Here is a 23,195-nt window from a genome sequence, read left to right on the forward strand (position 1 = left end):
GTAAGAAAATATATTATTAAAAAAATGAGGACTTATTTTCCTTAGAAACAAACCCCCCCGGGGGGGACACCTCGTAATGAGGATGAGATGCTTCCGGCATGGTGGTTGGATCGCGCCACACTGGAGGGTACACTAATAGGTGGGGGACTCCTCCCATCGATGACGAAACGTACTTCCTTCGGGGAGGGTTGTACCGTGGCCCTTAGGACTCAACCACAGTTCACGCCGATGTTTCTGTTGCGGCGGTCCGGTCATTCAGTTTTTATGGTTTAAATCCGTGTGCCTTCGTGGCGGATCGGAGAGTTAGATGGCTGACTTTCCTAAGAAACAAATGTAATGGAAATTTTATATGAAATTAAAAAATGAACATTAAAATAACAATTTTTTATGAAATAGACTGCCGTAGGCATTTAAGGATATATAATTTATATTCCATCATAAGCATTATTAATTCAGAGTTGAATATACGAGGGCAATTCAGAAACTAACCTCCGATTGGTCACAGTGCGGGTAGTGGGGGGAGTAGCGCGCCATCTGTGCATTCACACGCTCAGCAGGTCAGTCGGCATCAAGCCGTAGTCGAGTGAACATCGTACCTGCGCTAGTTTAGTTTTTGTGGCAGTTTGAAATGTGTGCTGCAATAGAAAATCCCGCCAAATGTGAAGTGCGTGCTGTTATAAGGTTTTTTACAGCCAAAGGATACTCTGCAGCAGCTATTCATCGTGAGCTTTGTGCCGTGTACGGACCAAAAGTTATGAGTGAAGGAGTTGTCCGTGAATGGGTACGTTTATTTAAAAGTGGACGAGAAAACGTTCATGATGAAGAGAGGAGTGGTAGACCATCCTTGGTGACTGACGAACTCGTTCAGACAGTTGATGCAAAAGTTCGTGAAAATCGACGTTTCACAATGGCGGAGTTGTCTACTGATTTTCCACAGATTTCTAAGACTCTTTTGTACGAGATAGTGACAGCAAGATTGGGTTACCGTAAGTTCTGTGCACGATGGGTGCCCAAAATTCTTACCGACCACCACAAAAGTCAAAGAATGGCCTCTGCATTAGACTTTCTGTCACGTTATGAGGACGAAGGAGAACCATTGTTAAACAGAATCGTGACCGGTGCCGAAACCTGGATTAAGTACGTGAACCCTGAGACAAAAGAACAATCAAAGATGTGGGCACATTCAGATTCGCCTACCAAACCAAAAAAAGCCCGGCAAGATTTTTCTGCCAGAAAACTGATGGCAACGGTGTTTTGGGATGCCAAAGGGGTGTTGTTGGTTGAATTCATGGAACGTGGGACGACCATTAATCAAGACGTGTACTGTGAAATACTAAAAACATTACGACGGGCTATACAGAACAAACGCCGTGGTATGCTGACTTCCGGTATCGTTTTGTTGCACGATAACGCCCGTCCTCACTCTGCTCGCAGAACAACAGCCCTTCTTGAGTCCTTCAAGTGGGACGTTTTCAACCATCCACCTTACAGCCCAGATCTGGCGCCAAGCGATTATCACCTCTTCATGCGTATGAAGAAATGGCTCGGGTCCCAGCGGTTTGATGACGACGAAGAGCTCAAAGATGCGGTCACAGGCTGGCTCAAGGCACAAGCGGGTGATTTTTATGCAGAAGGAATTTCAAAGCTTGTGAAGAGATACGATAAGTGCCTCAATCGTTATGGAGACTATGTCGAAAAATAGTGCAAAGATGTAGTTGTAAGATGTATATATTAAAATATTTTTACTTAACTTGGTGTATTTTTTTCAATCAACCGGAGGTTAGTTTCTGAATTGCCCTCGTATATATATATATATATATATATATATATATATATATATATATATATATATATATATATTGAGTCCTTTTGAGTCCGTATATATATATATATATATATATATATATATATATATATATATATATATATATATATATATATATATATATATTGTTATGTAAACGAATGTTGTTCTGTAGAGTTATGAAAGAAATTGCAGTCACTGAGAAAATAAAAATTAACTTTGTTTATTGTTTCCTTGAAAAATTAAAAATTAAATACAATGAATGCGTAATATTATTGTCAACGAATTCGAGGCAATAACATTTGAAAGAAATGCGGCTCAGTTTTGACGTTCAGAAATTCATGTTTGGATAGGGTGAAAGAAGAAGTTCGCAACATTTTAACAGTTCAGATAGAGGATTCCTCGTTTTCCGGAAGAAGCCGTAACCGAAATTAAAGAATTGCTTGGACTGCAGTTGAAAACAATTAAAAATTATAGCTATTACATTATGAGAAGCACAGGATAATAGCGCAGTTAAGAAGTTAAAATGAATGCGGATTAGATAGTTTTAGTAATGATATTTTAAAATCTAATTTAAACTTTAATTTTCTAATTTTTTAAACATCTTAATTTGGTCCAAGTTATCTTCATTCTAAAATGTTCTCTCATTTCCTGATCCGATTCCGACTTTTTCATTTAGTTATTTCTAATATGCTACTCTAGAAATTTGATGACCATTGGATTTTGTAATGCTCCGAGCTAAGAGATAAAAATCCTTAACATCCACACATATCTTTCAAACATACCTAACATTACTTTTTCTAAGTATACACGTGTCAATGAAATTCAATATATTCAATTCAGATTATCTAAGCAAAATTACCGAAGGAAAATATTTCTGTCACTTTACTCTTACATCTCAATGTAAAGAGACATCTTTCTATCATCGCCTTTCTCCTGTATATATTATGACTCCGTGTAAAATAAATTGAAGTTAAATTTAAAAGTTTCTTCTTTTCGGTCACGCACACCAAATTAATTCCCAAAGCTTCTCCTAATTTAGCCCATAGTAGCTTCATTTTAAAATATTTTCTTATTTCGTGATCCAATTCCCCTTTTGGTTTAATTAATACCTTTGCAAAAATAATGCGCCATCAATACTACGTATCAAATGAAAGTGATACTTTTGCCCTTGTCAAAGGTCATCATATGTATTCCATTGGCGCGTGGTCGAAAATCTTATGTTATATAAGACTAGTGATCATTTGTTTCGGCTTTTTTTTGCTCTTCTTTACTTCTGCTTTTGTGCCCCGCTGCGTCTGCTTGTAAATAAATTGCTTTCCCGAGATGGATATTAAAGAGAGAATAAAACGAAATTAAAAATGCAACGTCTCGTCTGTCTTCAAACCTGCACTCTGCTTAAACCAAAATATATTATATTATATATATGCATTGAAACAAAAGCGAATATTTTTCCATTCAAGTGAAAATGCAAACTTGAAAATAATGCTTATATAAAAAGCGATTTTTGTAATAATGGAAATATTTATATTTTTCTTTGTGAATGTAAATTTAGCATAAATTAATGAGGAAATAAGTAATAAAGTAAAGCAAAAGTGTTTTCTGATGAAAAATAAATTGAAAAAAAAAAAAAAAAAAACTAAACAAATTAAACACTTTTTTATGATTTTTTTTCTTTTTGATTTATTATTACGATTATTATTATTTATTGGCATTAATATTTGAGCGGAATAAATTTTGAAACGAAATAGGGAAAACTGATAACTAATGGAAAATAAATTTGAATTTCAAAATATCACTTTTCTTGCCTAAAAGACTAACAACAAAAAAGCAAAAATCTTAAACACCAGCTCATTTTTGATTTTATATGTAATTTTAAAGCATATATATATATATATATATATATATATATATATATATATATATATATATATATATATATATATATATATATATATATATATATAAACTAAGACAAAAGCGAATATTTTTACTTTCAAATGAAAATGCAAACTTGAAAATAATGTTTATATAAAAGTCTATTTTTGTAATAGTGGAATTTTTTCTATTTTTCTCTGTGAATTTAGATTTCCCATAAATGAATGAGAAAAAAGTAATAAAGCAAAAAAGTTTTTTCGGATTAAAAATAAATTGTTAAAAACAAAAATAAATTACCCACCTTTTATTATTTTAACCTCATTGATTCGAGCACCATTTTTTTATTATTACGATGAATTTTTTAGCTTTAATGTTTGGTTAGAATAAATTTTAAAATTAAATAAGGAAAACTGATAAGATGAATTTGAATTTCAAAATAATACTTTTCTTACCGAAAAGACTAACAGCAAAAAGAATTTTTTCTCCTAAGGATTTCAAAAAAATATCAGAAGTAAAAAGGTGCTAGATTTTGTTTGCTTGCATTTAATAATATATTTTTTGACACTTATCAACGGCATTTGTCATCCTGGGACTTTTATCTGTCTATTGAACCGCAAGGCAATTTTGTTTTATGCTTCTGTTTATTGCTTTCATTTTAGCGTCAAAACTTTTCTTGGCTTTTATGTTATAACAGAGAACTTGCATTTTTCTGTATTAAAAAAATCTTTTATTAATGATGACACTTTATTCGACATTTTAAAAAAACCCTTCGTGTGAAAACGACTTAGCTTAATTATATTAACATCTCGTTTTAAAGCAACAATAGGGCTTTTTTTGGGACGGACCTCGCAATTTTTAACCTCGGGCTGATGACGAGGACGACTTCTGAGCTGGCACCCCACATCACACCACACCAGCGTGAGGATGTCTGGCCCGGACTGTTTACCGTGCACCACACCCGCTTACACGACGGCTCGGGTCTCGAACCTGAAACATTCCGGTTCTGAAGCTGAGATCTCACCACCAAGCCACCGCGGCCCAATGTGGAAGTAGAATTTTAAAGAAAGGGAATTTAATTAGCTATAAATAGTATCATTATTTCATTGAATAATGATACTATTGACTTACAATGAATAATACAATTGACTTACATTGAATAATGATACTATTGATTTAAAGAAATGACTTATAATGCTTTTTATAAGTTAATAATGGAATGCACCAATTATAAAATTATGTAAATGAAAGGAACAGGTTGAAAGAAACTATTTCTTTCATTTATTTTAAATTAGATTTAAGTAAACACTCGGAATAATGGGAGAATAGAATCAAAATATTTTGTTTCTGATAACTGTCGATAAAAAAAGTATTGGTTGTTGCAAGCACGCCGAAACTTGGTGGTATGAAATTCAAAACATAGGGAAATGACTGATACAAATTTCAGCAACATAGGGAACTGACTTTAATGGAAAACATGATTCTGGAATTTCCCTCCTCTATTTAATAATGAATATTATTAAATAGGTGTTGAATGGATTTTAATAATAGTATGATACATCAAATATCTGTAAAATATTTTTAAAAAAAAAGGATCTAAGTTAAAAAAAAAAAAAAAACCCTAGTCCATTTTATAAGATGTTTCTTCATTTTTGACTTTCTCGTATGCTAGATATACAAAGTGAATATCTCGCGGGGTTCTTTTTTGTTTGTTTGTTTTTGCACTTTTGTTTTCTTATATCCCAAACTGCACGCAGTGAGAGATTATTCATTCAGCCTGAGTTTTTTGTAGATACTCTTTTAAGTTAAATAATTCGGTTGTTATTTTTCTCTGTATGTAGTGGAGGCTTATCGTATATAATGTTTCTAGAGATAATAGTTTGAAAATGCGAATTTGTTAGATTTAGCAGTTTAAAATATCTTAATCGCAATTTATTACAAATAAAACATTCCTTCAATAGACAAAAAAAAAAAAAATCGAATATTGTCTGTCAACATGCGTTATCATTTGGCAGCTTCAAAATATGGATATCAACTGTCGATAAGATAAGAAATAAGAAATCGGAATTTTCAAGAAAAGTTTTCCATTGTTTTTGATATTTTGAAGGGTTATATTATCTTTTTACAGTTATCTTCATTATATTGTTTGATAAATGCTTTGAAAGATTTTGAAACTGCACGTGTAGAAAGAGAAAGATTGGGATTGATCAATGCACCGAAGTTTCTACAGTAAAATTAGAATTTTTATTTAGCCTAGGCCATTAAAGCATTTTGTTTTCCAACGTCACAATCGCTCTGATAAAGAAAACGAATTTTACAAAAGTTAATTTGATTGGAATGAAATTGAGCAAAAACATAAGAATAGCTTCGTATCCATTCTAAACAGAATTATACTATCCATTTCTTTCTTTATTTACTGGGTGACCAAAAAATACTCTTCCCCCCTCACCCAATAAGGAACTGTAATAAATACATAAACCGTTAAAATTGTACATAAATTGTTTAAACTTTGGGAATAACATTGTCACGTAGGTACTTTAGTGTGGAACGCAATGACACACACACACACACACACACACACACACACACACACACACACACACACACACACACACACACACACACACACACACACACACACACACACACACACACACAAGAAGTGGAGCTAAACCAATTTATTAACTCAAATCTGAACTGAAAACACAGTGACTGACAGATCTTCTGCTTTTATACTAGCAGGGAAAGTTCCAAAATACTTTTCTGGAGACAATAAGAAAAGTCCAGAACATTTGTCTGGTAAACTAAAGAGAGGTCCAGAATCTTCTGGAACATGAAATAAAGGAAAACATAAAATCAAGGAATTAAATACTTACACAGACTGTGAATCGCATTGTCTCTAGCGGGATTCGAACTTACGATCTCTTGATTAAGAGACCAGGGCTATGCCCATTCGGCCATAGAGAGCCGACTGCCTGTTTTCAATGCGGCAACATTACTAACAATCAAATTTAGCATGTATGTATATTTTTTTTCTGTAATTGGCATAAAACTTATTTTTTCAAATTTATTATTATTTTTTGTTGTTGTTTCATTTTATTTTTGGAGCGCTTTCTCAAATCTTGATATTTAAATATGTGTTATTGTTTATATTAATAGAACGGAGACTTACTTGATGTTCTGCTTTAAAACTACTCAAAGGCTATTGAGAGTAATCGCAGTTAAGTGATGGTGGCATACGAACAGGCCATACACTTTCAAAACATTACAGTACGACTGCAGTGGCCTTTTGTAGAATAGTAGCATCGGACCTATTCTACAACTGCTACGTTAATTTTTCAAAATAAGGAGCTGAAATCTTTTAGAATTAGGCTGGAGAAGATGTCATAGTGTCATTTGATCACTGCTGAAAACTAAGCATAGGGCGCCCTTGAATAATTCTAGATTTCGTGCGACAGTTTTTTTTCCTTTCTCATCTGGTGTCAAACCAAATTTGAGGACACAAAGATGAGAATAAATTTTAAATCTAACAATTTTAATATGCCCCAACTCGTCCAAACATTACATATTCAGAAGAATCGCGAATATCACCTGGGAATTTCCTAATCCTAATTTTAACAAGGACCAGTTTTTCTTTCTTGCAGTTGGTGCAACCTTCCATGGATTATCATCGTTTAATTTATTAAAAAATTCGGTAAAAGTGAAATGTTTCATGTTATACTGAATTTATATCAGTTGTCAATAATCATGTGAGAATATCGAAAAAAAAACTTCTTGTGTAAATTGTTTGAATTATAAAAAAAAAGAAACCAAATTCGATGTCAAAAAAAAAAAAAATGAGTAAATTTCAAATTTAACAATTTTGATATTTCCCAATGTGTTCAAACATTACATATTCAGTAGAATCCAGAATAACATCCGGGGTTTCTGTGATCCAAATTTTAAGAAGGACCAGTTTTTCCATCTTGTAGTTGAAGCAACCATCCTTGCATTACCATTTTTTTAAATCATCAAACAATATTGTAACAATGAAGTGTTTCACGGTAAATTTATATTAATCGTCAATAAGTAAATGAAATCACCGAAAAAATCTTGTGTACATCTTGTGTAAATTGTTCGAATTTTGAAAAATATTTAGCAGCACTTACGATGGGCTCACGATAGAGAAGTTATGAATGATAAAATTCAATTACAAAGAAAAAGTTATTTCCAGTCTTATACTGAGCTCTTAGATTACTTCCTTCATACAACATATCTGAATGACTGGGAAATGAATCTTCTTCTTTTACTTCAAGAACTGGCCAACGAATTGGATTTAAACAAACAGATATGTATAAACCTTCTTTGTCAACACATTGTCACCTCTGTATAGTAAGCAAGACTTAAAGTTTTAAATTACAAATTTTTTACGAGAAAATTTATCCAATAGCAACTCCAGAATCACCTTTCCGACACCATATCCTAATAACAAAACATTCCTCTTACTCCTCTTCTCTTCACAACCAAAAAGCAAACACATCGACGCGCCTTAATGGCATTTTCCAAAGCTCCCCCTCTCTTTCCGTCCCTGTCAGCTACTTAGGGGAGTGTGCAGAGCCATACCTCAATCCTTTATTGTCCACCGAGAAGGGTGATCCACTTATGTAATGGGAGGTCAAGTGCTTCAATCCATAACACAACAGACACACCCCTTCCCTTAACCACAGATCGGTAATGTCACTCTTCCGAGTTAAATTTCCAGAAGTGTTCCCCTTGATTTGTGCTTTGTCAGGGGAGGGGAGAGAATTTACTTGGAGCATATTCGCTCCACGCCGCGATATTTATGACCAAACGTGACTTGTTTCGAGACCTGCGTTTTGCCCCTGTCTCCGAGCGTTACGAGTCGAATGCATCTTGAGAGATTTAGAAAGCGAGTTCTTCCTGGACTTGGTATTTATTGGACAGGTGGGATAGGATCGCTTTTTGAATTGAAAAATAACGTTTCTAATACCGGGGAGTGAGGCGATAAATTTAAATGGTAGGAAACAGGATGCCTTCGTTGGTAGAAAACAATTGAGATCACCTCTGGCGAGGCGAGACGTTAGATGTAGTAAAGATGGTAGGCATTCATCTAATGCTGGGGTGATTAACTACTGTCTTTTTTTCTGTTTTGTTTATGTTAGTGGGGAAGTTTTCTTGGAAATAGAAAAATCTCAAATGGAATAATCCACAAGAAACCCATTTTGAAATAGATTTTAATTCGTATGTACGCAGTCTGAACTTTTTGAAAATATTTTAAAGCTTCGGCGCTTTTTGCATAATAGTGATTGGAAAATAAGATGGAAGTTGTGATAGGAACCACTGGGAGTGACCTTCCTAAATCTTTCTCGCGTATTCTCTAATAAACTTGTCATGCCAGAGAGCGCGGCATTGGCATGCAATGGTTACGAAACGAGAGTGGTGATGGTATGAAACATGGAAATTTATAAATTTTTTGACTATGACGATAATTTGTCTTTAACATAATTCGTGAACAAGAAAATGAAAGAACATAAAATCAGAATGTGAAAGTTAAAAAAAAAAAAAAGAATGAAAAAGAAGAGATTTACTCAGCTGAAGTGGTCTCCTCAAAACTTTCTCGCATACTCTCTAATAAACCTGTTATGCCAGAGAATGCCTTGCATGGCATTGGCTTACAATAGTCAAGAAATATTAATTTTTGGCGTGAATTTGGCAATTTTACTGAATCTATCTTACTTGGCAAGATTTTTGGCGATTAATCTCTGGCATGCTGTTAATGGTATACGAAAATCGAATTCTTGCTTTAGACAGGTTTTCCTCTACTGATTGGAGCAAAGATTTGACATAAAACGACACTTGTAGTTATAAAATTCCACATCCAATTTGATATATTTAAGTGATTGCATTTTTCAATTATCACGTTTATATGTTTCTGAAGATATAGATAGTCAACCGGCAGTTGATTATCTATATCTTCAGATAGTCAACCGGCAGTTGAATTTGGCTCAAAATTTGACAAATGTCTGCATTATAGACAGTAAATATGTGTATCAAATTTTATCTGTCTAACCATCTTCATTTTATAATTATAGTGCTAACTTATATTCGTACAGACTGAATAGATTTTACGCAAAATTTGATAGAATTCTGCAAATTTGGAGTTAAGATAATATACCAAATTTCACCCGTCTAGTTAAAAACATTTTTGAGTTACCATTATCACAGACAGATGAAAAATTTCCAAAAATGTATTTTAAAAATCTGTACGTCAAAATGTCCTGTTCGAATTTTTTGACAATTACTATACTTTCTCTATACTTCGCATACGAGAAAGTAAAAATAAAATCCCTGATAATTGCCTTTAATATATCAAGTATTCACTTGTGTGCTTATATGCGTTTGTGCCAGCTGCACTGGTATATGTATGTGTTCTAAAATCAACTGTACTTTTCCAACTTGATGAAAACTGTCTAGACAGAAAACACCAGTACTTCTCCCTCCATGAAAATGAGTGTTTTCCTTTTAAGATCTTTCGCTTTACTGAATAATTCAACGCCTGTTTCTCATTCCAGGTGTTATTGCCTTGTTTGTCATGCGGAGTCACCTCTGCAGTTGGAGCCACCTACAATTTCATGGGCCCGCTCGGACTCAAGACAATGGTAGCTTTCAGACGAGGGGATATTGAAACAGCTCGGAAAATTCAGGTAGATATCTGTTTACATGCAGGAGGGAAATTATTTAAATGCAAATCTTTGTGCAGTGTTTTCGCTTCTAAATTAGCTTTTTCTCTTTTTGGGTTTAACACGGACTGGTTTTGATATCACCTGTTTTAACAATGGATTTGGACTTTGGTTTCATAATTTTTTTTTCCTATAGAAAGAATAAAATGTAAAGGTGTAATAGATTAAAAGGAAATATTTTAAACTAATTATTTATACAAATTATAGTGAAAATTACTTATTGTTTTCTTCACTAAAATAATTTTTTCAGGAATTTTGAATTAGTTTAAAAAAATTGTATTTGGATAATTTTTCAGTTTTGCAAGCAATGGAGTATATTTTTTTACATTACTAGTTTCTGAAAATCTCTACTATTGTTCCCTCTCGGATTCGAAACCCCTCAGTGCTTCTGCGCATGTGTCAGGATGCATTTATTTAGTCAAAAAAGGAGTGAGATGAAAGATGAAAAGAGAAGTTTACTTTTAGCAATTAGGTGGATTATTCGCGGATTTAGAAAGCCTAAAAGCTACAGATGACTTGTGATACTATAGGGTAAAAGGTGCTAATCTAATATATAAAAATGAATTTTTGTTTGTTCGTATTTTATGCGCTGCCGTGCCGTATATCCGATTTCGATAAAACTTAGCCAACTTATTGCTTGCGCTTGCGCGAAGATTATACGCACAGTACAGTTATCATATCTAATATATAAAAATGAATTTTTGTTTGTTCGTATCTATGTACTACCGTACCGTTCATACGGTGGCGATAAGTTGGCAAGAAATTGGCGAAAAATTTGCCAACTTATTGCTTTGAGCCTAGAAAATCTATGTTTTTCACATGGCCAGTTGTATGTTAGATGCTCGCGAATCGGACAGCCACAAAATTTATTTGTTTTTGCTGAAAATAGGGGAAAAAATTGTCTACCCTAAAGTATACTTGAATGATAATATAAAAAAATAGAATAAATATTATTTATACTTTTCCTTTATATATCATTCAATTTTATTGAATGCATTCATTGTCGTACAAAAAAAATGTAATTATTTCTATCATTCCTAATTAAGCAAGATAGCTATTTTAATTTTCAAGCGATATTTCCAAAATTATTTCTTCTGCAACAGCAACGCGCCGGGTAACAGCTAGTTCCTAATAAAATATTATAGAATAATTATGATTTACTTTAAAGAGACTAAGCATTAAGTTATGATAAATAAATAGAGTTCGGTTCTGAAAGTTTGAAAATTAACTTTTTTACAAATTAATATTTTTTTTTATGTTTGTAACATTTCTTTTTTATTTGCCATCGATTTTTTATAACATTTTGAAATTAACTATAGATAATTTTAGACACGTTATAAAAATATTCCTTGGGTCACTCCTGAAAGTGTTTTTGCCACTTGAACTAGCCCAATAAGTAATTAATACGCAATTTTAAATTAAAATAACATAGTACAATCAGAAACGACATGACACTCTCATACACATGAGAGAGAGAGAGAAAAAAAAAGTGAAAAAGTATCTAATGGGTGGAGAAAATCAACGTCAAATAATGGCGAAAAATTCCAGAAATGCGTCCATCCTTCTTCATCTCACCCCTTAGCGAAACAGAATCGGTGAAACGTGGTAGTCTCGGGATACTGAAACGGAAAGTATGTGTATGTAACGAATTTGTTAAATAAGGAAGAAGATTTTGAGTTGAATTTCATCTTTTAATGTTTGTTTTAACATTCACAAAAAGATTTCATCTTACCGCCAATTTTGAATTTATATTTTCGAATCAGAACCAAAAATAAAAGTAAACTTCTCACTGCCTGGAGCTAAAGTTAAAAAGAAATTTGTCTTAGACTGCTATACTTTTGAAGCAGGATTTTGCTTCTTATTTGGAAAAAGAAATTACAATTTTTTTTGTCTAAATTCTTTCAAATTAATTTTTAATGTCGTAACAAGACTAAATGCACTCGCTCTGAAATAAAAATGAAAACAACTTTTTCTTGTTGTTTCTGGTCTTAAAATGGGAAATAAATTCATCGATAATGAATCAAATCGGCCCCACTCTCCCATCTACAATGATTGATCAAGAACAACTTACAATACTTTTTATTCTTATTTTTTTTTAAAGCAGTCTAATTAGAATATGTGCATGGAACATAACATTACGATTCGCATTTTAATAAAAGTAATTTGTTGAAAAACCAGTATTATCCCCTCGGCATTTTATTTTTTAAAATTCTGAAATGTTTGTTTAAATCATCCATTTTATTATAGGAATTTAATAAATCAATGATTAATTGTTCCATTGTACCATTTGATAAAAATGAACATTGCCCAAATGGATAACTAATTGCTTTTAATTGGATTTTTTTCACATATATTAGAATATATATTTCTTCTAAACGTTAGCATTAGTTAGTTTTGGTTTTTAAAATTGAATAACGATTTATTAAAAGGCAAAATTCAAATGCATAAACCCACGCACACACGCAAAAAGATTTCCGAATGGTTTATATATGTTTTATGATATTTGGGAATTAAAAGTTTTAAATAGTACTAAGATTTGTGTGTAGATGGCGCCACGATATCTGGAATAGAACTTTTTCTCACTTCGGAAAAAAAAATAATTACGAGTTATGTTTTTCTGTTAGACAGGTAAATTATTCAATTAAATTAAATAATTTGATAAGTATGAAAAATAATCAATTTTTAAAAATTTAATTCCAAAATAACATTAAATTTTACATTGTCCTTTTAATTTCAGCTGAGAAGACATGTTTTCTTTTATTAATACTGAATATATAAATGTAAATTACACATGAGTAACAAATTTGTAATATATTTAATCTGTCTTTGAAATATTATTAAATGATCAGGATAAAAATATTTGATAATAATCACATCAATTCATTTCACAGAAATTCATTGTTTAGTGTACCTCTTATGCTCTATCAGTAATTTTCTCAAAATATCAAATAATCAAAACTTATTTTTACTGATTACTTTATAAAACAATGTTGCACTTCATATTTTATCTTAAGATGAATTAAACAGATGTTTTACATAAAAAAAAGAAAAATAAATTTTTTCAAAGTAAATTTCCATCTTTTTCATTGCAAAATTAATTTTAAAAATTTTGAAAAATAATGTTTATTTGAAAAGTGAGCTGTTTATATTTCATTCTTGTTACATGAAATAAATTTGCATTATGCATCAAATTTAAAGCAGTTATTAAATTCCTTTTCGATTGAATTGTTGAGAGACTTATCTCTGACAATTCTAGGAAGGAGGAATTTTAAACATGTTTTAGTTTGCGATGTTAGCTTCAAATGTATAAACGCTAAATAAAATGCTCAGCATTTCTTAAAAAAAAAAAAATGAAAGAAAGAATAAAGTGATTATGTGTTTTGTGCAGGTCAAAAATTTTCACCCGAAACTAAAATTAGTAAAATTTCTTTGTATAGGCTTTAGATGGTGACATCTTTAAAGTTCTGTACAAAAAAAAAAAAAAAAAAAAAAAAGAGTAAACTACTTATGTGAAAAAATTAAAGATAAAATGTTGCATCAATAGGCCTAGAGTAGATTATTGCTTGCATTGATTAGATTAGATTAAATTTTTCACAATTTTTTTTAGAATTAACAACACGATATTATCCTAAGTAAATTACTGATCTAAAAAGGTTTCATTAGTCAAATAATTTTGTCTTATATTAAGATGGATGAAATAGATGACCAGTTCATTAGAACCTACAGAGGAATTCAATTAACAAAAGTATGAGACATAGGATGATATTAATTTAAAAGAATTCCTCAGAAATATCATGTATAAAGGAAATTGACCCTCTTCAATCCAAATTATTAATTATTATTAAAAATTAAATATTAAAAAAACGATTTAGAAATATTTCCTTTTTAAAATTTCTCATTTCATATCTGATTAAATAAATAATTAATTTCATCTAGATTAATTAATTTAATTATTCATTTATTATACATTTGTATTCAGATCATGCTGCCATCTTGAAACAAATAAGTGATAGTGATGAAATGTATTGTATGAACATGTATTGTATTAACATAATCATTCAACATTATCAGATTGGAAATAAAAAATAAATAAATCATACATAAAAAGCAAACTTTTGATTATAATATTTAGTCTTCTGATTATTTTCGTTGATTTCCAGAAGAATAAAAAACTCTTTTTCAACAGAATTAAGGCTTTCAGCCAATCTCAGTCTAACAAATTAGAAATACTTCCTTTTTAAAATTTCTCATTTATCGCAGATTAAATAAATAATTAATTTCAACGACATTAATTAATTTAATTATTCATTTATTATTCATTTGTATTCAGATGGTGTTGCCATCTAAGAACATGTAAGTATTACTGATGAGATCGTATGAACAGGTATTGTATAAGCATAATCATTCAATATCATCAGATCAGAAACATTTAATTAATAAATCATATATAAAAAAAACACTTGCGATTAAAATGTCAAGTCTTCTGATTATTTTCGTTGATTTTTCCAGAAGAATAAATTACTCCTTTCAACAAAGTCAAGCCTTTTGATCTCAGCCTAAAAATAACATTGTCAAAAAGGTTACGGTTTTAACTAAAACTTATGAATGTTGTTTATGGCTAATATTGACACAAAATTAATTTATTTTATTTAAATTTTCATTAATAAATTTTAGAGATTAGTTACTGTCAATAAATTTATTAAACTTTAGTCCCTGTCAGTATATCTTTGAAGCTATCTTGTGAATTCTAATGTCAGTCTAAAAATAACATTGTCAAAAAAGTTATGGTTTTAAATGACATTTGAGAATGTCATCTGCAGTTAATATTGACTCAAAATTAATTTTATTTAGATTTTCATTTTTAAGTTTACAAGATTAGTTAGTGAAATAAATTTTTAAGCTTTAATCTCTGTCAGTATATCTTTGAAGGTTATACTGTAAATTCTACTACTATTCATTAGATGAACAACAAATTCATTCTCGATATAACATTGAATTTTTTCCACATTTTAAATTCTTTAGAAACAACCGAAAATAATATTTTTTTGTTTGTAGCAACAATCATTCCATACAATTACAATGAATAAAAAAAATATTCCAAACCGTTTCATTGCTGAATCAAAACAATAAAAAAAATGACATGCCTTAAGCCATTTTTATTTTATCACTTCTTTTAATTCACGTTTATAGGTTGTTCTATAGCATTTCTATTGCAATTTTCAACGAACAACAACAAAAAAAAAGTTTAAAATCAACATATCTCTGAGTAATCCTCTCCCTTTTCTGATTCTACCTCAAAGAAGCGCTCATAAAAAACTTGTACTTTCTTGGCATAAAAAAAGTTTTTTGAAGCCAAAGACTTTTTCAAGCAAACTTCAACTATCCCGGGGGAAACCTTAATGAGTATAGTTATAGATACTGCTCACTGCCTCTTAAAGCCTCAGAACACACAAGATTTTCTATTTTGTCCTACTGTGATTTTCTTTATAAATTTTATATCTTGCTGCTTTCTCTCAAGTTTTCTTTTTTTAAGAATGGGAGGTCTTGATTTTTATGAATCTTGCCGTTGGAGTCTGGCATTCATTTTTATTTTATTTTTCGAAATCCTCACTTCTTTTTTAAAAAATTCCGACCTCTTATTTCTGCAGTTGCAATTTTCCCTGAATTTATTTTATTTGTTTTCTCGGAGTTTTCATTTTGAAATTCTTCTATATTGCTGGCCTCCCAGCTTCTTATCTATAGCGATATATTTCACAGTAGAACTAAAAAAATGTCTAGAAGAAAGAGAGAAAAGCTATTTTTAATAGTTAATATTATTCTTGTTTGTTAGAAATGCTATTTCACGTGAATACTGGTGCGTGTGCGTGATGGGGAGGGGGCTTTCATTTTCTTAGCTGAAAACACATGACAACTTTTTTTTTAACTTTCACTATCTGAAGTTTTTCAGTTTTCTTTTCTGACAGAATTTTTGTTGTTAAAAAGAATGAAAATAAATAACAAATACGTTTAATTTTGAACTATTTGTCAATTTGTTTTAAGAAGTCATAATAGTTGAAAACTTTTAGCTAGTTGCTGTTTAAATTTTGAATTATTATATTATTTACGACAGATTCATTTTTCTATGACTTTGATGATTTATGACAATTTTTTTTTTGTTTGTAATTTTTTTGTTTTTTTTTTGTTTTCTTAACTGAAGACACATGAGAATTTTTTTTTCAGCTTTCACTATCTGAAGTTTTTGTTAGTTTTCTTTTCTAACAGAATTTTTGTTGTTGGAAAGAATGAAAATAAATAATAAATATGTTTAATTTTGAACTATTTGATAATTTGTTTTAAGAAGTCATAATAGTTGAAAACTTTTAGCTAGTTGCTGTTTAAATTTTGAATTATTATATTATTTACGACAGATTCATTTTTCTATGACTTTGATGATTTATGACAATTTTTTTTGTTTGTAATTTTTTTGTTTTTTTTTTGTTTTCTTAACTGAAGACACATGAGAATTTTTTTTTCAGCTTTCACTATCTGAAGTTTTTGTTAGTTTTCTTTTCTAACAGAATTTTTGTTGTTGGAAAGAATGAAAATAAATAATAAATATGTTTAATTTTGAACTATTTGATAATTTGTTTTAAGAAGTCATAATAGTTGAAAACTTTTAGCTAGTTGCTGTTTAAGTTTTGAATTATTATATTATTTACGACAGATTCATTTTTCTATGACTTTGATGATTTATGACAATTTTTTTTGTTTGTAATTTTTGTTTTTGTTTTCTTAACTGAGGACACCTTGAGAATTTTTTTTTCAGCTTTCACTATCTGAAGAATTTCTAATAGAATTTTTGTTGTTGGAAAGAATGAAAATAAATAATAAATATGTTTAATTTTGAATTATAATTGAAAATTTTTAAGTAGTTGCTGTTTGAATTTTGGATTATTATATGATTTACGACAGATTTATTCATTTTACGACTTTGATTATTTATGATAGATTTTTTTGTGTGTAAATGTTAATTTTAAAGGTTTTCTAATCTTTTTATAAGCTATTTAAAATTATTTTATAAAACTCTTTAAAAATTTGAAAGATCGCTTTGAGATCTAATGATTTGAAAAGTACAAACTGCAATCTTTGATCTCCTCTTTTAAACAAATTAAAAAATACATTTTTATGGTATTTTTAAGTATTTCATTCATGTCAAAATAATGTCATTGAAATGAATACATTTATTTTTTATGAGGAACACTATTCTTATCTAAAGTTGTATTGTCTTGATATTTTCTTAACTTTAATTTCTTATAGCCTTTGTTCTACAAAAGATTTATGTTAAATTTTGCCTTTCGCAAAAGTTTGGGGATTTAACTAATTCATTTTCTTTACTAACTAACTAGTTAATTTTATTTACTAGCTAACTAGTTTATTTTCTTTTCTAGTGAACTAGTTTATTTTCTTTATTAGGGAGCTAGTTTATTTTCTTTATTAGTGAACTAGTTTATTTTCTTTATTAGTGAATTAATTTATTTTAGTTATTAGTGAACAAGTTTATTTTTTTTACTAGGGAGCTAGTTTATTTTCTTTACTAGTGAACTAGTTTATTTCCATTATTTGTGAACTAGTTTATTTTTTTTACTAGCGAACTAGTTATTTTCTTTACTAGCGAACTACTTTATTTTATTTATTAGTGAGCTAGTTTATTTTCTTTGCTAGTGAACTAGTTTATTTTTTTTACTTGTGAACTAGTTTATTTTCTTTAGTAGGGAACTAGTTTTTTTTTTTTTTTACCAGTACATAGAAGTATTTCTATGTACCAATTTAGAGAATTGTGAAATTCATGAAAAAAAGTATAAGATGTTGATGCGAGAAAGGCAAATTTAAAATTATTTACATAATATCATATTTAAGTTTTTTTTTATGTTGCTTATTTTCTGACCATTATTAAAGCATTAATTGGAAGTTGATTTTAATTCTCCTCCATTTAATAAAACAAATTATAACATTTTTGATCATTTATACATTTTTGAGATAAATAACATTTATGTAATATTTAAAAAATACTTTTATTAAAAATTATTACAGACTCCTTGGAATATATACATCAAAAGATGCTTTTTCATTCTACGATGCAAAAAATAACCTCTACAGCTTTAAAATATGAAAAAAAAAAAAAATCTGCCAATTTAGAAACTAAATATTGCATTAAAAATATGTTTAGAACTATTAATTTACTTGCTGTTATAATCTATGTGAATGTTGTTTAATTTCTTTTATAATTGTCTCATGTTATCTATTTTAGAACAAAGTTCTAGAGGCTGTTTTGACGCTCACAAAGCACGGTAAGAATCATTTTATTTATTTATTTGATTAAAAAAAATAAATTCTGATATATTTTTACTGGTTTATGAAAATTCGGTTTATAACAATGTACACCTTGTTTTGTTTGTTTATATTTGTTTATTTAGATTTATGGTTCGTAACATAATTCAAAACCTACGTTCTTATACTGATACAGGAATTACCTGAATATAGTTTTCATTAAGAATATCGAATACCTCATAATAGTGGAAAAAACAAGAGCGAATAACATCTCTGATGTAATTCTTATCAGACATGATTTGATATTCATCGCTTTGAATATTCATACTGCAAAAGTTTTATAAAGAGCCAATATTTCTTCATCCAACATAAAAAAATTGTATTTGCTGATTTTACATGCAAATTATATGAGAAAATTTATGATAATATGAGGGAATGTTTCATGGAACGAATAGCGGCTCGAAAATTGTAGAAGTAAATTAATTTTACCGCTGTTATTTGACGAATGTTAAACATTTAAACATTATATTCTTTTCTTTCAATTGAACATTTTAGAAAAAAAGGAATTAACTAAATATTTTACAATGTAAATAAGTAAATTTCATGAATTAATTCAACAAAGGAAGGAAATTTTTTTATAAATTTTTTTCTAAGAACATTAAGTTAACTGTATATTTTTAATTTTTAACTTTATAATTACAAAATATCGTATTATTTATTATGTGCTTGCTTCCTTTCATGTCATATGAAGAAACGAAAATTGAAGATTTTTAATTTGTGATTCATCCTATTTGCATGAAAATTTTTTAAATATTGTATATATAATATTGTATATTAATATAACTTCAGAATATTGATAATTTCCACCGATAGTGACTTTTTTTAAAATTCTTGAATCATCTAGAAAAAATCAGTTAATTTTCCCTTTACGAAGAGGATTAATTGATGCAGTTTGTACAAATCAATAAATTACTGATTTCATACCTCGGAATGATGCTCTCGGCCATAAGCTATTTGGTCCTTAGGGATGGGAAAAAAAAGATGACGTAAAATATATGTGAATTTAATTCTTTTGATTTATTTTGTTTTACCTTAATTCGCTAATTTAAATATTATACTGGGTATCCATTTTAATTAAGTTTTTATAGTTAACTTCTAAATCGTTAGAGATAGACATGTATTTTCAGCGATAAAAAATTATATTTTATGTTATTTTAAATAATAAATGTAACTCTGAAAAAATGATATCTAAATTTTTATACAATCGTGGAGTTTTATAAGCATGCTTAGTAAAATACTTTTGACACATTAAGACTTTAATTAGAATAAAAAAAGCTTACAGGCTTCAGAGCAAAACTGACTGAACTGTGAAACTTTTCATTTCATTATTATTATTTTCCAATTAACAATTGCTTTGAGAAAGTGCGTGCGTGTATTGATTATTGGATCTTTCTTACACTACCCAAGCAAAATGGATTAAAATAATCTAAAACAGTAATATTCAAAGCTTCATAGTTTGATTACTGATACTTGGAACTTTTTTTTAAAAAAATGATGCAAAATTTTATATGAAGATTGTAGAAGGTATATAATGATGAATTTCAAGGAAAAAATAAGTCAAACTGAAAATTGCCGATACAAAATTGTTTATGGGGTTGGGGTATAGCACTGATCAGGATGCATGTGTATTAGGATAATTCGATTTGATTAATAAAAGATTATTTTGTATGAATTTCATACTGTATGCCATTTAATCCTTATTATGTATTTTTTATCACTTGAAAGTGAATATAATATAATAAATAATATGAAAGAATAAAAATAAAGATCTGAATATAATAATATGAAAGTGAATTTTCATAATGCATTTTTTTTTTAATTCACTGTAAGTGTTTTCTTTCTAACAGCAATAAACTATCTCCCATTATTCATTTTGTTTAAATTTTGATTAATAAAAGATTATTTTGTATGAATTTCATACTGTATGCCATTTAATCCTTATTATGAATTTTTTATCACTTAAAAGTGAATATAATATAATAATATGAAAGAATAAAAAAAAAGATCTGAATATAATAATATGAAAGTGAATTTTCATAATCCATTTTTTTTCAGAATTCACTGTAAGTGTTTTCTTTCTAACAGCAATAAACTATCTCCCATTATTCATTTTGGTTAAATTTTGATTAATAAAAGATTATTTTGTAGGAATTTCATACTGTATGCCATTTAATCCTTATTATGAATTTTTTATCACTTGAAAGTGAATATAATATAATAATATGAAAGAATAAAAATAAAGATCTGAATATAATAATATGAAAGTGAATTTTCATAATGCATTTTTTTTTCAGAATTCACTGTAAGTGTTTTCTTTCTAACATCAATAAACTATCTCCCATTATTCATTTTGGTTAAATTTTGATTAATAAAAGATTATTTTGTATGAATTTCATACTGTATGCCATTTAATCCTTATTATGAATTTTTTATCACTTAAAAGTGAATATAATATAATAATATGAAAGAATAAAAAAAAAGATCTGAATATAATAATATGAAAGTGAATTTTCATAATCCATTTTTTTTCAGAATTCACTGTAAGAGTTTTCATTCTAACAACAATAAACTATCTCCCATTATTAATTTTGGTTATTAAATTTGTTTATGGATTTTACTTATCCTTGCCCTTTCTACTCTTTATATGAAATTGAGTTTCATTCCTTTTATTACTTATAACCACAGATATTTCCCAACAACTAAACTTTTTTTCATGACATAAACTTTTTCATAAACTTTTTTTCGCGTAATTTAATATATTTCTGAAATCCTGAAATCACGATTTTACTCTCTTTTATGCAGGCCAAGGAATAGCCTGTTTCAAAGCAGTCATGAATATTGTAGGCCCTATCAATGTCGGACTTCCGCGAGTGCCATTGGTTCCTCTAAGCCCGGAGGCTCTGTCCAAACTCAAAGAAGATCTGAAAAAACTCAAGCCAGAGGAATGGGCCTAGATTTAAAGGATATCGGATGACGGCGCTTTCGGGGATTTTCTACCAAGTTTTCTCTCATGTTTTAAAATATGTTCTGTTTGATCTTGATTGGATGCGGGTTTTTTCTTTTGATGTTTGAAATATTTCCGTGTGATTTTTGGTTGTAATATTTCAGTTTTTGAAGAAATGTGCCAAAATGATTGTAATAAATAAAATTATTATTTTTTTTACTTTTTTAATGTTTTTAATTTTAATGTCTTAATGAAGATAGATTTCGGTTACTTATATTTATTTAGAATAGTGAAACAGTCACAAAAATAAAGAAGTATGCAGTATTTTTAAGGTATGTAATTACGTTTCAAAAACGTTCGAAAATAGTTATATTTTTGAATATTTGTATAAAAGAAATTGATAAAGCACCTATGAAATCAAAATATATAATTTAAGTTCCAAATGAAAAAAAAAGGCATTTGTTTTTCTGTTGTATGACTATTTAAGCCAAATTTTTACGCAGTAGCTTCTGAGGGTAAAGACCCCTGAGCACCCGAGAGCAGAAGTCTGACTTCTAGCTCAAATGAAGATAGCACACACACACTCGCTTGCACAACCCCTTTTTATAGGGGGGCTCATTCACGCACCTCACAGAGAGGACACAAGGAAGAGAACAATCATGCCCGAACCAGGACTCGAATCAGGAACGCTCAGATCACGGGGAAGACGCGCTACCCCTAGGCCAGGACGCCAGCTAAAAGGGCGTTTTTTGGTTAAAAAGAGAAATAAAGCGAAAATCTTCTAGTTCAGATGTTTATCAAATGATTTGCTGAAAATGTTTCTTAAGAAATATATAAAAGCAAGTAATAACTGAACTAAAAAAGTATTTCTATCCATTCTTTAAATATTGGGATTCAAATAATAAATAACACGAATTTTCCTATTTTTTTCACATTTTGAAGCACGAAAGCAATTATAAAATATTTCTAAATGAATAGATTACTTATTTTCTAATTCAGAAATTACAGAACATATTGAAGAATTATGATACTAAAATCAAACAAAAGAACATGCATCAGATTTTAATTTATAAGGTTTTTCGTGAGAAAATGCTTTCAAAGATTGGAATTCGCGGAAATGGCATCGAAAATGCAAAATAGCATTAAAATGTATGTTATTGCAAATCTAAAAATCAGCTTAATTTCCAAAAATAGAAAGAAAATTGTAATGGTTTTATAAAAGAACTCTTTCAAAGATTATGAAGATTAAATTTAAAAAAAAAAATCATAATCTTGCAAAAAAATCGATATTTTTACGTAATCTCCTACATTAATTTTTTTTTTTTGCATTCAGTAGTGCGACTGACTGGTGAATCGAATAATATCGGGACATAAATCTTTAATTAATTCAAAATAGTAATTCATTAAAAATTCAAAGCGAATTCGTACTCGCTTCCTGAAATAATTAATCTAGAATCTAGAAAAA

At 29.3% G+C, this 23,195-nt stretch overlaps 1 protein-coding gene across 4 annotated transcripts in view; it reads left to right on the forward strand.

Moving 5' to 3' along the window:
- The window catches only part of LOC129969546 (N-acetylneuraminate lyase-like), a 45,850-nt gene extending 23,892 nt beyond the window's left edge, over positions 1-21,958 (forward strand). For 3 of the 4 annotated variants that reach the window (XM_056084165.1, XM_056084166.1, XM_056084167.1), the window contains 3 exons: positions 10,252-10,383; positions 18,707-18,746; positions 21,589-21,958. In XM_056084165.1, the coding sequence (XP_055940140.1) occupies positions 10,252-10,383; positions 18,707-18,746; positions 21,589-21,740 (324 nt within the window). In that variant the 3' untranslated portion in view covers positions 21,741-21,958. The remainder of the gene's footprint in view (positions 1-10,251; positions 10,384-18,706; positions 18,747-21,588) is intronic. The other variant, XM_056084168.1, reaches the window with a different exon arrangement.
- Positions 21,959-23,195: the final 1,237 nt, after the last annotated feature.

Source organism: Argiope bruennichi, chromosome 5 (assembly GCF_947563725.1).
Source record: "Argiope bruennichi chromosome 5, qqArgBrue1.1, whole genome shotgun sequence".
In the NCBI taxonomy this organism is placed as follows: domain Eukaryota; kingdom Metazoa; phylum Arthropoda; class Arachnida; order Araneae; family Araneidae; genus Argiope; species Argiope bruennichi.